The sequence below is a fragment of the Rhamphochromis sp. 'chilingali' genome, assembly GCF_963969265.1.
Source record: "Rhamphochromis sp. 'chilingali' genome assembly, chromosome: 20".
Classification (NCBI taxonomy): Eukaryota; Metazoa; Chordata; class Actinopteri; order Cichliformes; family Cichlidae; genus Rhamphochromis; species Rhamphochromis sp. 'chilingali'.
This window is the reverse complement of record NC_137947.1, coordinates 28,792,509-28,806,286: the sequence shown is the minus strand read 5'-3', so window position 1 is coordinate 28,806,286 and position 13,778 is coordinate 28,792,509. Positions and strand designations below refer to the sequence as shown.

Here is a 13,778-nt window from a genome sequence, read left to right as displayed (position 1 = left end):
CCTTTGTGATCTGTATGTCAGACTCACTAAATATAAACAAAATGATGCACTTATTCTAAAAATATCTAACTGAATGAGAAAGATATTTCAACAGGAAAAAATCTTATGTTGTCTGGCAAATTATAAAAGAGAGTGGGGTAAAGGGTGTTTTTCACTTGAGCTCAGCGTTTCAGCTCTCTTAAGTTCTTGGCTCATGCACAGGCCTGCCTGTGTCCTGTGAACCAAAATGAGTTTGATTAAAAAAAAAAAAATACAACACAAAAAATGGTAAGTCTTCAAACCTAGCGGGTTAAGTCAGTGTGACTACACAAATTTTGCAGAACAAACCTGGCGTTCTACATTTTTATGACAAAGTTATGAGGTTATAAGTGCAACACCAGAGTATATACAGGTGCTTCCTGGCACAAGAGAGGGATTAGGAGGTTGTTTGTGCATAATTTGAACTCTGCTCAGATCCACCACACACTGCTGCTATGGCTGGCATGTACCTTCTGTAGCTCATTGTTTTCTAATGGCTACTTGAGAAACAATGGTATAACCACACTGTCATTCTGTCTGAACTGTCAAAGGTCGATTATTGACTTGGCCATGCACTGTGCTTTAGGAAGGCTCTGTGTATTCCAAATAAAAACCTTAATCATGTCACACTGTCTTTTTAAGCCTCTCCCTCTCACCAGACTTCCTTGTAGCTCTCGGTGCACTATCCCAATAGTTATGGCTTTGGTACAAGTGTTCTCAGTTATTGGGCCACCAGCAGGGATTACATGCCTAACTACATGGGAGATCTTTGGACTCCATCACTAATATCTGTTTTACTCTTTTGTTAAAGGAACTTGATCGCTTACTACATGGACTCATGTGAACAGTTTACTTTGATAACCTGCTGATGCTGATGATGTGAAATAATTCTTATCACAGCTCTTCACAACTTGAGCCTGATATTCCAAGTAGTTCAAAGGAAAAATCCAAATTGCAATTCAACACACAGACACAGTGTCTAGATCATTTTTTGCATCCACACATATCATTTCCACAACAGCAGCCATGACAGAAGGTCATAGGGCTAACAAAGTCATAACAGTATGAAGTCTGCTGATTTGCAAACACAACAAGTGTTAGACATGTCTTTTATCCATTGCAATGCTAAGAATTCACCCACGTGTTCAAGTCCTCTTTGGTTTTGTATATTTCTGTGTTTGTGCCTTTGTTCTGACCTGTAGCAGCTCCTCTTGGTCATCACCAACCTCCAGTGCTACAGTGACCGAGGCGAAGGGACGACTGGCCATCTGCTGTCGCTCTCTCATCAGCTGCTGTAGAGTGAGATGGGGGAAAAAAAGAAAATAGTTTTAATTTATTTATTTTCATGGATTTATTTCTGACAGATTACTGTGTCAGAACTCAAACACAGGTTGTTATTCTTTTACTGGATTTATCCTTGAGAAACTCTACAGGGAACAGCTGAAGGTTAAGTGCTTTGCTCAAGGGCATCCTAACAGTGCAAACTAAATGAGATTAAAGTGCTTCACAATTTCTCCATTGCCAAAAAAAACTCCCCAAAACCGATCAGGGTTGTTTGACAAAAGCAAACATGTTAAGGTGGTAAGAAAGAGAAGTAACAGGGCTAAGGAGTAATACTGACAAAAAGGATATCACTGGAAAGAAGGCCAGAAGTAACGAAGCAGTAAGAAAGAAGCAGGTAGATGAAGAAAAATGATAAAAAAGAAAGGAGGATTATGAAAATATAGGTTTAGGAGGAATGGAGGGGGGCAGAGATCAAAGTAGATGCTTGCTAGACACACAGGAGGAAGGCAACGATGAGTGGGGAAAAGCAGCTGGTGGGGGAATGGTGGGAGTCAGAGGGGAGGAGGAGGAGGGCAGGCAAACTTCATTAATGAGGAAATGTCAGATGAACAAAGGCAGACAGCGAGGCCTTCATCAGCATGAGGTCCAAACGCTGACCGAAAACACAAACAAAGATACAGCACAGCATTTAAATGAAGAATGAAAAAGAAAGAAAGAGAAGAATCCTCCCACACAAAGTAAAACAGAGACACGCACCATCATCAATAAAGCTAAGGAGTCCATCTACACCTGAAAAATAACAACATGCTCACTGCATCTTCATCTCCCCTCTCCATCATTAGCTCGGTTTCCCAGCTCTTTCCAAATCAATACGGACATGTTAATGGGGTTTTGTTTCTACATTTAGCTTGGGGTTAGCCACCTGTTTTACACACAGAAGAACTCATTTCTAGCCAATTACATGCCAGGCAATAATCAGTATGTTTCTGGTCGTTTTGGCAGAAATTCTGCCTGATGCAGGCTGTGACATGTTAAACAATGTTGGGAAGACAGAGGGAGTCGATCAAGTTTTTGGTCTCTAATGTGAATAACCTGAACATTGGAGGAGTTTGACTTAGCATGCAAAAACACTCACAGTAGGTCGAAGTAAAAAAAAAGAAAAAAAACCCACTTCACCACATCAGGATGCGATGAAGTGGTTTAAAACAGACTTTTCCTTATACTTCCTAACATTCTCTGCTTTAAGTCATCCAAGTACACAAATATCGGAAACAAGCCCAAAAGAAAAAGAAAAGAAAGACATTAGGAACAGAAGCACTGCAAGGATGTTAGAGAATATTTGAAATTGAAAGAAAAAGAAACAGATAACGAGGCATATCTCCAGCCCCCGCCCGCCTTGTGACCTTGAATTGGACAAGCAAAAGAAAATGGATGGATGGCGATAAAGAAAAAATGAAATGAAAGGAGCAAAACCAATAAAAGAAGCCAAAAGCACAGTACTAGATTAAGAAAGAGAAAAATAAAAACAAATTAACAACACAAGGTAAGGACAGGAAAAGGAGAAAAGCAAAGGAAAGAGAAAAAAGTGTAAACCCATCCTAAATATCAATGGCTTCTACACTCTGCTACACTTCTCTAAACTGAAGCAGCTCTCCTGCTGCTGTGTCCTCTCCTGTTGATGAGAAAAGGCTGCACACTGACATTAACTGGCTGTCAGGTGTTGTGCTAGCGCGCCGCCGGCTGCTCGATTGCCGGTGTCAGACTCTTTAAGCATGACTGAATAGTACACCTGTAGCTACATCAGCACAGTAAGGTGCTCCGGCGGCGGCAAGCGCTCTGCTAGCACGCTGCCATGCCGGCTAATGTGATGTCTTTCCTTGTTAGCTGTCACCACTGTGGGAATGCTGCTCACATGACAGCGAGTGCTTGCTAGCATCGCTGTTAGCCTCCTGCAGATGTCAGTTTAGATTTGTAAAAGACTAGCTGAGTAGGTGTGTGTGAGAGGAAGGGTGTCTGTGTACTGGAAGCTGTGGATGAGGTAAGAGATCCCCTTTAAGCGTTTTTAAACCTTTATGAGTGCGTCAGGATTTGTTATACTGCTGTAAAGGCAGGATAGGTGGCAGGGGGAAAGAAATAGGCCCAAAACTACTGAAAATAGGGTCCAGAGGTGCATCTGTTAGACACAGAGACATTTGTTAATCACCCTGATTACGTTTTTTAAAAAAAGGATTTATTTTAAAAATGTAGTGTGACAGACCTGTGATCAGCACCAAACCATCCCAGGCCTTTCAGATTGCATATTAGCCCCCTTGAAAAACTATTCATAAGTAACACTCAGACTCATTGGCACAATTTTGAATGTGAAGGTCACTACTATACATGCAAATGTGCCTCTAGTCTGTACTGTCTGGAGTAACTGAACCTAAGTGGGCGACGGTGCTACGCTGTTGGTAAGTAATGAAATGTCAGCCATATTTCTGGATTTCGTCCGTCACGCTTTAGTGTTGATTTCCTTTTTGTTTTCAGAATTTAATAATAATGGATTGCATTTATATAGCGCTTTACAATTCCACTATTCATTCACTCTCACATTCACACACTGGTGGAGGCAAGCTACAGTTGTAGCCACAGCTCGGCTCGAACCGGCAACCTTCCGATTACAAGACGAACTGCCAACTCTTGAGCCACGATCGCCCAAACATTTACAGTAGTCATTTGATGTATTAACAGTATTCATGTGCAGTTTACCATTATGCAAATCTTGAGAGCTTGAAAACAGACAATCTATTCTTTAGGTTTGCAAAGATGTTTCACTTCTCATCCAAGTGGCTTCTGACTGAAAGACCTTTATGCAAACTTATTAAGCTTATTCAGCTTCCAGACTCCTAGTACACCAAAACTAATATATCTGATAAGAAGAACCACCGTCTGGCCAATTAGGATGTCAGTGTGGTGAATAAACTGGATTGCTTCTGTTTTATATATTAGCCTAGCAATCCTAGCTTTGGTTGATGGTTCACTAACCATCCAAAACTTCACTGCTATTTCATTTATCCATCTTTGTTTAAAGCTTAAAAAACAAAATCATATGCTGTATGCTGAATGCATATCCCTCATCCTAATAAATTATCTTTCCATTTACATTATTACTTTTTGTAACATCGGAGTTTCTACCACTTCTTATTCTTAGCTGTGCTGGTATTGGAAAATTTGGGCTTGAAAATTCCTAATTAATTCATCCTTAACTGGATCCCTTAATATTTCTTTAAGTTTCCAAAATTAAGGCTGTTTGGTTTAGTTTAGACAAGGATTACGGTGTGAAGAAGACATTAGACCATTAAACAAAGTCTCCTTCCTGATAGCTTTTACCGCAGTATGGTAGCTGAGCTGTTTATACACCGTTTGCGTGCACCCATGTGCAAGTTTGTGTTATGCGAGGTGTTCTCTCTGCTCTTTATTCCCTAAAGCTGTTGCTCCTCTGTTAGTGAGATTAGACAAACTGGTCAAGGTGAGCCGGGTCACATCTGCGTGTGTGAGCGCTGCAACCTGAAAAATGAGTCTAGACAGTGGAATTATGTTTAGACATAAAAAGTGGGTTTAATATTCATGTCTGGGGTAAGTTTTCAAGTGTACTGAAGATGCAAGTGTGTACTGCATGTATGTGGTACCTCCAAACGTCTTTATATATACACATAAATACAAAGAAAAAATACAAATATACATTTTGGTCAGAAAAAGACCACTTGTCTGTCTATGTCTGTGTGTGAGTGCTTGTGCATGTGTTGCGAGTTTAATGCCCTCTTTGACAAGTCCTTGAGCAGGCAACAAGGACAAGACAGCGGCCATCTCCTCTGTCTGCCCGTCGGACTGTAAATCAGCCATAAAACAGCTAATTAACTCTGCTGTGCTGTAAACAAGCAGTGCCACACCACACACCACCGAGATGACAAAAGAGGGCGAAGAGCAAAGAAAGCCTATGCGAGTATGTGTTTAAGTTACAGTTAGAAATATTATCCAATTTTCCTGCAAGGGCTTTAGCTGGGTACCTGAAATCCCAAACTAAATCAGAGAAAGACACAAAGCTGATATTTTTCAGGTAATACTGGCGTTTCTTCACATTTTTTACTCCATATCAAATATGTTTGTGTTTAGTTAGCCATGAGGGGCGGGACAAAATCCACACATTTATTCATCCAGCCATCTCAGTTGGACAGACAGACGCATAAACAGCCAAGAGAAAAAATGAGAGTGCTGCGACAATGAAGCCAATCACATGCTGAATTATGTTTCACAGAACACCGCTCAACCATAGTAGCACCTGCAAGCTCAAACTGCCAGTCCTGTTAGGCTGGAAATATCTGTGTAATGTGATGTTTGTTGATTTCAGATCTACTCCTGTCTAATGATGGGTTTCCTAGCACCACAAGTGTCCCTCTTCTACTGTGGCAGCAGTTAAAGCTTTGTGAGGGCACAGCTATAGAAAGGTTAGTAAACCCATCCATGTATGTGGGTGTTTGCATGATTGTAGGTCTTTGTTGGGGGGGTGGGGGGTGTAATACAACACCAAGCACTCAGTAACCATCAGCCCCTAATTGGTGGTACTACAAAAACAAAACCAGCATGCGTTTGTCAGTGTACACGCAAAGCTAATGAAAATCCGCAAACTCCAAGAGAGACCAGTGACATACAAAGGCAGACAACCTGACACTTTAACAAGGAAAGAGGGGAAGGTGGGACTACAAACATAATAGGAACTGACTACCAGGAATATAAGCACATGAGAAATGAGACAGGTGGGAAAAAATGGGGTGGACAGGAAGAAAAACAAATATAGGAAGTCACAGGAAGGTGACTTACATGAATGAAAACTGTAATAACACCTGCAAATCTTCGGACGCAAACAACCGCCGCTCAAAATGACCAATGCGGCTATCCAGTCTTTGGCAGATTATCGGCTCACTCAGTGTGATAAACCGGCCAGTCCAGTTAGACGTTTTTTAGTGATTGTTTCCTGTCCGTTATTTCCCCCGCTTCCCCAGCCCGCCTCAGATTTTATCTCATGTGCACCAACCCCCTTAGACAGACACCACTTATTTCCTGTCAGCTTGGACCACCACTCACCTACTGGCTATTGGCATTCATTTCCGGTACTGCTCCTCGCTCGCCCCCTGCCCATCCACCACCAGCCTCCTCTCGGACCAAGGTCTCTCCTACTGCCTCCTCCTCTGCCCGACTAGCTTGGATTCCAAGGATCTCATTATTACTTTGTGTACACGCTACCTGACACATTCTCCCTGATTACTCTGCCCCGTCTAACTGCCCTCACCTGTTTCGCAGATTTGCCCAACCCCTTGCTGCCGATATTACCCCTGACCAGTCTCTTAGCCAAGTTAGGAAGACTCTTAAGGATGGCTTGTTTCACCTGCATGGAGAGCTCCTTTAACCGCATCTTGTCTGCTCACACTGTGAGATTATTATATTAACTTATACCACGTTGTACCCCTAATTAAAGATTGTAAAATCATTATGTAGTTTTAGGTTGCATTTAACTCCTGACAACTATTAGATTTATTAGACTGATTTGTATTACATTAGACTGCTGATTTATTGTGAATGAATTAAATTGTTTTATGATGCATTATACTGCTGATTTATAAGAAATACTGTTTTCGGAGAATCATGGCCTTATTTGTCTGATTAGAAAAGAACAGAACATACTGCACAGGAGGCGAAGGTCAAAACTTAGGCTCACTGAGAGAGAAAGAATGTGGATGTTTAGGTTTTATGACTTTGGAGGGGGGCTGACGCTATAAGAATGTGAGAAACTGTCAGACACTTCGAGATCTGGCGGACACCCTCCTGTACACATCTCCCGTCTGGGCGTTTATGGTCGAAGTGTTGTATGGAATAATGAGAATTGTATGGAATAAAGAGATTGTTGATTGAGCATTTTTATACACCGAGTGTTGTTCTTCCTTCAGTCCAAAGATCAAAGAATTGGGATATATTCAACAACACCAAAAACTTCCAAATACAAGAACCACACCTCAAATCAACCCTGAAGGAATTGACCACACCTGCCCATGAAGAAGCCTTTGAGTCAGTTGTCCAATTACTTTTGGTCCCTTTAAAAAGGGCGTCGCACATAAGGAGCTGAAACTCCTAAACCTGTCATCCAGTTTGACTGTGGATTGTGAAATGCTGTTCAGTAATATAAAGTTTTGATTCCTGCATTGAATGTGCAAATCTGTTATAAAATGAAGCCTTACTGATAAAGCAGAGGAGAATAGCATAGCAAGCCTCACATTTCCCCTGTAGAGGGAATGCAACATCAGCGTCCATGTCCCCACAGTCTATCTGTAACCTAACTAGATGGTTTCATCAATTCCACCGAAGGCTGCAAGTTTAGTTGTGATTAATGTGTTAATCAGAGATACAAGAGAAACCACCTCTTCTGGACAAGGCTTAATAACTCTTACAGACTGCTCCCAGTGCAAAGAATTTCACTCTGTTGCAAGGTATGCTTCAAAAGTAGTGTTATAACTAATGATAAGTGTCCCAGAATAAGTAGCACTTTAAATTGTAGGAAAAAAAACAACTTGTAGTTCTTATAATGGCTGCTGCTAAAAACTGATTTTTTTAAAGAAATTAGTGTAAAATGTTCAAATCAAATATTCCCGCAGGCCTTGTTGAAACTGATGTTACAGAATCACCCAATGTCCCATAAAGAGTGTAATATAGTTCTGCTTGAAAGAGTGTCTACTGTGTGCCTCAAAGGGAAATGCAAATGTGCGAAGGAGCAGATGAAAAGGGTGACTGTGACAGTACATTTTATGGTTCAGTTAAGTTTTAATGTAAAATCTGGTCAAGCAATATGTGATTTCGTAAAATAAAGTCTTCTCTTCTGTGTCAGTAGAGCAGGACAAGCCTATTCATCCGTTAGATGTGACAAATTACAATTTCAGGTTTGGAATCTTTTTGAGGAAAATTACAATAGGAACAAAAGTTGGTTATCAGTCCCTTGGCTACAGGAATAGCAGTCATCTGAAACTGATTTCGCCCCCTTTGATTATAAGCAAAGATTAAGAGAGTGATATGCTTTCATGGTGTTTAAAAATCACTGCTCTGGCTTTGATCTGGGTCTTGGCCTATTTGTGTCATTATGCATGTGAACATAATTATCTGTTTCGAAGAAGCGGGATAAAGTTCAGTTTTAGGTAAATTAAAAGTCCTTTTTTAGTAAGACAGTCCTTTTAAAGGTTTCCTTGCAAAGAATACATACCATCATCGTGCCTGAGTGGGTTTCCCCCGAAGAGTTCAAAGATATGAGTATTAATAAAAACTTCAACGATGAAAAGCAGTGTGAATATTTTTGTCTGTATAGTTTTATGATAAAGAGTTGTAGTAACAATGGCACTGGTAAAGTGATGGATAAATTATTCTTAATGTTTCTGGGTAAGATAAGATAAAAAGGAAACACATCTCTGAGAACCATATCCAATCCTGAAAATGCATATATAGTAAGATTGACTTAAGATTGTGGATAATACCGCGGAAGCACTAGCTGGTAGTCGGGCCGTACGCGTGTCTTAGTGCAGTTGAACATCTACAAAGTCCGCTTGTCGTCGAAAAACAAACAGGCAAACATTTATTTCCACAGTTTTGAAATACAGTGATCCGTTTGAATGTTCCTGTACACTGCAAACACGGTAAGAAACTGTTTTTCTCCACAGCTAGTTAAAGCCCCCGTTGCTCCACACTGCCCGTCGCGAACGCTCCCCCCGTGCACAGTTACCGTGTGTTAAAGGAACAGTACGTAAAAATTAAATAAGGCAAGAAAAAAAATACAATTTAACTGTAAATCTTATGCTAAACAAATTATAAAGTAAAAACTGAAACTCCCCATTATCTTACACTTATCCTTATCCAAAATGATTGAAATTATTAAGTCTACTCCAAACACCTGGAAACCTTCTGGAGGGATGGAACAGTATTTCCCCAAAAGAATTTTTGTCCTTTGCTATATTCAAAACTAAGTAATTAAATTAAATTAAATTTTACATGTATAGCAATATTCAGAGCTTCACAACAAAATGCCAGAACATAAAAACAAAAGTTAACCACACGCTAGGCTAAAAAGTTGAGTTTTAAGATGTTTTTTTGAAAACCTGCATAGAGTCCACAGTCCACAGATCTGAGAGGGAGAGACTTCCAGAGCCTGCAAAAGCTCTTTCTCCTTCAGTTTTCAGCCTTTTATGCTGCACAACCAGCAAGCCCCGATTAGGGATGGGGAATTGATAAGAATTTAGCTATTCTAATTCCATTATCGCTATCACTTCTCGATTCGATACCTTATCAATTCTCATTGGGTTCTCATTGGCTCTGCTTTTAGAGTCACCACTATCATTAAGCAGCAGATCAAAGACATTACAGATTAATTGCAGATTTGTTGTGTGGTCAAATTTTTGTGAATGTTGGAGGTATTTCCCCTCTTTGCTGTGAGCAATGTTGGGGTCATTACTCAAAAAAGTCATTTTTACACATATGAAACAGAGCACTTTACTCAAAAGTAATTCAGTACATTATTTAATTAGTCTCAGGAGAAGGTAATTCATTGTTTATAATAAAAGCCTATAAAAGGGATTCTGAGGTTTTTCCTGCTGATATGCTACATTCTATAATTGATCAATGTGGCGATTATAAGCAGGAGCTAAAAAGGAGTTCACAATGTCAAAATATATAATACAGCAGCATGTGTGCAATTACAAACCAGAGTCAGCTCTGGCCTCCTCTCACTGTCGCTGAGGAAGTTTTTTTTCCCTCTCCTACATCTGCAGTCTTATCTCATTTAATTTTCATTTGGTGTCCTTATTAAAGCTTGTACAATAGAGCTGGAATATGAGTCAAATGACAGCTTTGAACCTGAACAAATCCTTCACTCAAAGACCAAGTACTTGTTTTTCAACTCGTAACAATGGGTGCAAGTTGGAAACACAGAGATTTGTCTTCAGCTTTGATCTCAGACACCATCTTAACACTCCATCTACCTTTAATGCATTCAAGCCATGTTTTTCAGGCATCTGTCTTACAGAAGCATGATAGGAAGATAAGCCTTAATTTGTATCAATATATCTGTCTAGACCAGCAAGTAGTTTTCAGGCATCAAGTCTGTTTGCTCCTGACTTCTGCACATACCTCAGTTGTGTCTGGGTTAGGCTCTGGACACTAATATGTCATAGCAGCAGTGTTGTGATGCTGCGAGTTGCTCAGCTTTGGAGATTTCATCTGTGGAAATGTTTGCCTTCTGTTCATGGAAGTACATGCCACTCAACGTGTGGTGTGTAAAGCTCCCAGGAATATATTTGAAAAACTCAAAAGCAATGCCTGTCTCTAGAGACATGACCAATATACTCAAAGTTTTACATAGAAACTATGTCTCCTGTTTACATTTGCCACTGAAAGAAGTGCTAACATGACAGCATTACTGCTGAAGGGGGTGCCGCAAATGTTCGCATCCTGTAAGATTGTCAACATCATCAAGGGTTTTTTGTCTTTTCCGTAAAATAAATAATATTACTCTGGGAAACTGCTCACAACACAGTTTGCTTTAGTAACAAATTTAGTAATAATATAAATATAATATAACTTCAATATATTAACTTTTTGTTTAGGACACTATAGGTACATTCAAAATAAGGTGCACAGCTGTAGACTGGATGTTGCTTTGCGTAAATCTACGTCTAGTTACGGCTGTTCGATATAACGATATACACTCAACAAAAATATAAACGCAACACCTTTGTTACTGCTCCCATTCCCCATGGGATGGACGTAGAGACCTAAAATTCATTCCAGATACACAATATAACCATCCCTCCCAAACAGTGGTCACAAATCAGTCCAAATGTGTGGTAGTGGGCACATCTGCCATATTGAGATAATCCATCCCACCTCACAGGTGTGCCACATCAGGATGCTGATCTGACATCATGAGTAGTGCACAGGTGTACCTCAGACTGCCCACAACAAAAGGCCACCCTGGAATGTGCAGTTTTGTCTCACAGCAAAATGCCACAGATGCCACAAGCAATGAGGGAGCGTGCAATTGGCATGCTGACAGCAGGAATGTCAACCAGATCTGTCGCCCGTGCATTGAATGTTCATTTCTCAACCATAAGCCGTCTCCACAGGCATTTCAGAGAATATGGCAGCACATCCAACCGGCCTCACAACCGCAGACCTCGTGTAACCACACCAGCCCAGGACCTCCACATCCAGCAGGTTCACCTCCAAGATCGTCTGAGACCAGCCACCCAGACAGCTGCTGGAACAATTGGTTTGCACAACCAAACAATTTCTGCACAAACTGTCAGAAACCGTCTCAGGGACGCTCAACTGCATGCCCGTCGTCCTCATCGGGGTCTTGACCTGACTCCAGCTCGTCGCCATAACAGACTTGTGTGGGCAAATGCTCACATTCGATGGCGTCTGGCACGTTGGAGAGGTGTGCGCTTCACGGATGAATCATGGTTCACATTGTTCAGGGCAGATGGCAGCTGAGAATGTCCCAGTTCTTGCATGGCCAGCATACTCACCGGACATGTCACCCATTGAGCATGTTCGGGATGTGCTTGACCGGCGTATACGACAGCGTGTACCAGTTCCCACGAATATCCAACAACCTCGCACAGCCATTGAAGTGGAGTGGACCAACATTCCACAGGCCACAATTGACAATCTGATAGACTCCATGCGACGATGTGTTGCACTGCATGAGGCAAATGGTGGTCACACCAGATACTGACCGGTTCTGGGTACCCAGACCCCCAATAGCGCAAAAAACTGCACATTCCAGGGTGGCCTTTTGTTGTGGGCAGTCTGAGGTACACCTGTGCACTACTCATGATGTCAGATCAGCATCCTGATGTGGCACACCTGTGAGGTGGGATGGATTATCTCAATATGGCAGATGTGCCCACTACCACACATTTGGACTGATTTGTGACCACTGTTTGGGAGGGATGGTTATATTGTGTATCTGGAATGAATTTTACGTCTCTACGTCCATCCCATGGGGAATGGGAGCAGTAACAAAGGTATTGCGTTTATATTTTTGTTGAGTGTATATCGGATGACGATATAAAAACATCTATCGTTTCATTTTACACTATCGGTTGTAGCGCACAATAAACTGTTTACGGCAATATTTTTTCATCATTTTGATGGTCACTGTAGTGGCTATATTAATTTCTTAAAGTTCTCTCTTTCTCTTATATTTAATATAACCACACTAAGGACGGATAGGCGACTGTTTTTATGCGTTGTCGTTAGCAACAACAACAGTAAAACCATCACGTGTCCACTTGTTTATTTTCCACATAAGCCTTTCATAATAAAGCTCAAGATCCTGTTGAGACTTTTCAAAATAAACTGAATTATGTGAAAGAGTATGCAGAGTGTTTATGGATGAGAAGCAAAAAAGAGCCGCCAGGCACTAAAAAATAAACCTTAGACTCAAACGTTAGAACAGGCTTTTCCCCGCAGCACGCCGTGTAATAAATACAAAGAAAACGGCGGCCGTTACAACTTATGTCTAAAAATGTATCATTTCATGCATCGGTTAAAACACTGGACTCCACAACGCGCAGCTGGAAACACTTCATGCAAGTCGAGCTGCCCGAGATTCACAGAATTTACAGAAAATGTTAAATTTTGTGATTTATATCGTTATCGGGACGATAGATGTCTTATATCGGGATATGAGATTTTGGTCATATCGCACAGCCCTACATCTAGTGTAGAGTGTATTTAGATCAAAATAACCAAGATCCATAAAAAAGTACTACAGGCCAAATAGGGGGAAAAAAATGAACTTGGGGTGAATTGTTCCTTTAATTGTGCTAACTGGCTGAGGACTGAAGCTGCTGCCTTTTTGCTGTTGATATGGAGCTTACAGTTCAAGGCCTGTGTGAAAAAGGTGGACTCTCATTAATGGGAATGGGATCCCTAGATACATGAACTTGGGGCATCAACTCATTCTGCACAAAAAGTGCAATCCAGAAATGCTGTTTCATTTTTAATACATAGGCTTTCAAGTATGCCAAGACACATGGATGCTTTCAGAAAAGGACACAAAGAGACAAGAAATACAAGGAGATACAAATAATATCTTACTCTCTCAGCAAAGCTTTGTTGGAACACCATAATAGACACATGGACAAACACCACACGCAGACGCACACACACACACAGATATTCATAAAGCCATGATTGATAGTGATAAGTATTCAATTAGTCCTTCATTATGTGGCTTTGGAGTTCAGCACTGTGACTGAAGACAGATAGGATTTTCAGCTTTGCTTCTCAGCATAAAGTATGATATTAGCTATTGAAAGAAGAATGAATCTGTACAAACGTCGTGTCCACAGAGATGCCGCTGGACTGATTGTTTGATACAATGCGGTTGCTTAACAAAG

General features: G+C 40.8%; 1 protein-coding gene across 1 annotated transcript in view; it reads right to left on the bottom strand.

Annotated features, from left to right (window-relative positions):
* atrnl1a (attractin-like 1a) overlaps window positions 1-13,778 on the bottom strand; it is a 341,974-nt gene that overhangs the window by 52,528 nt on the left and 275,668 nt on the right. Inside the window, exon 29 of the mRNA XM_080869803.1 lies at window positions 1,215-1,310. Within this exon, the coding sequence (XP_080725929.1) occupies window positions 1,215-1,310 (96 nt within the window). The remainder of the gene's footprint in view (window positions 1-1,214; window positions 1,311-13,778) is intronic.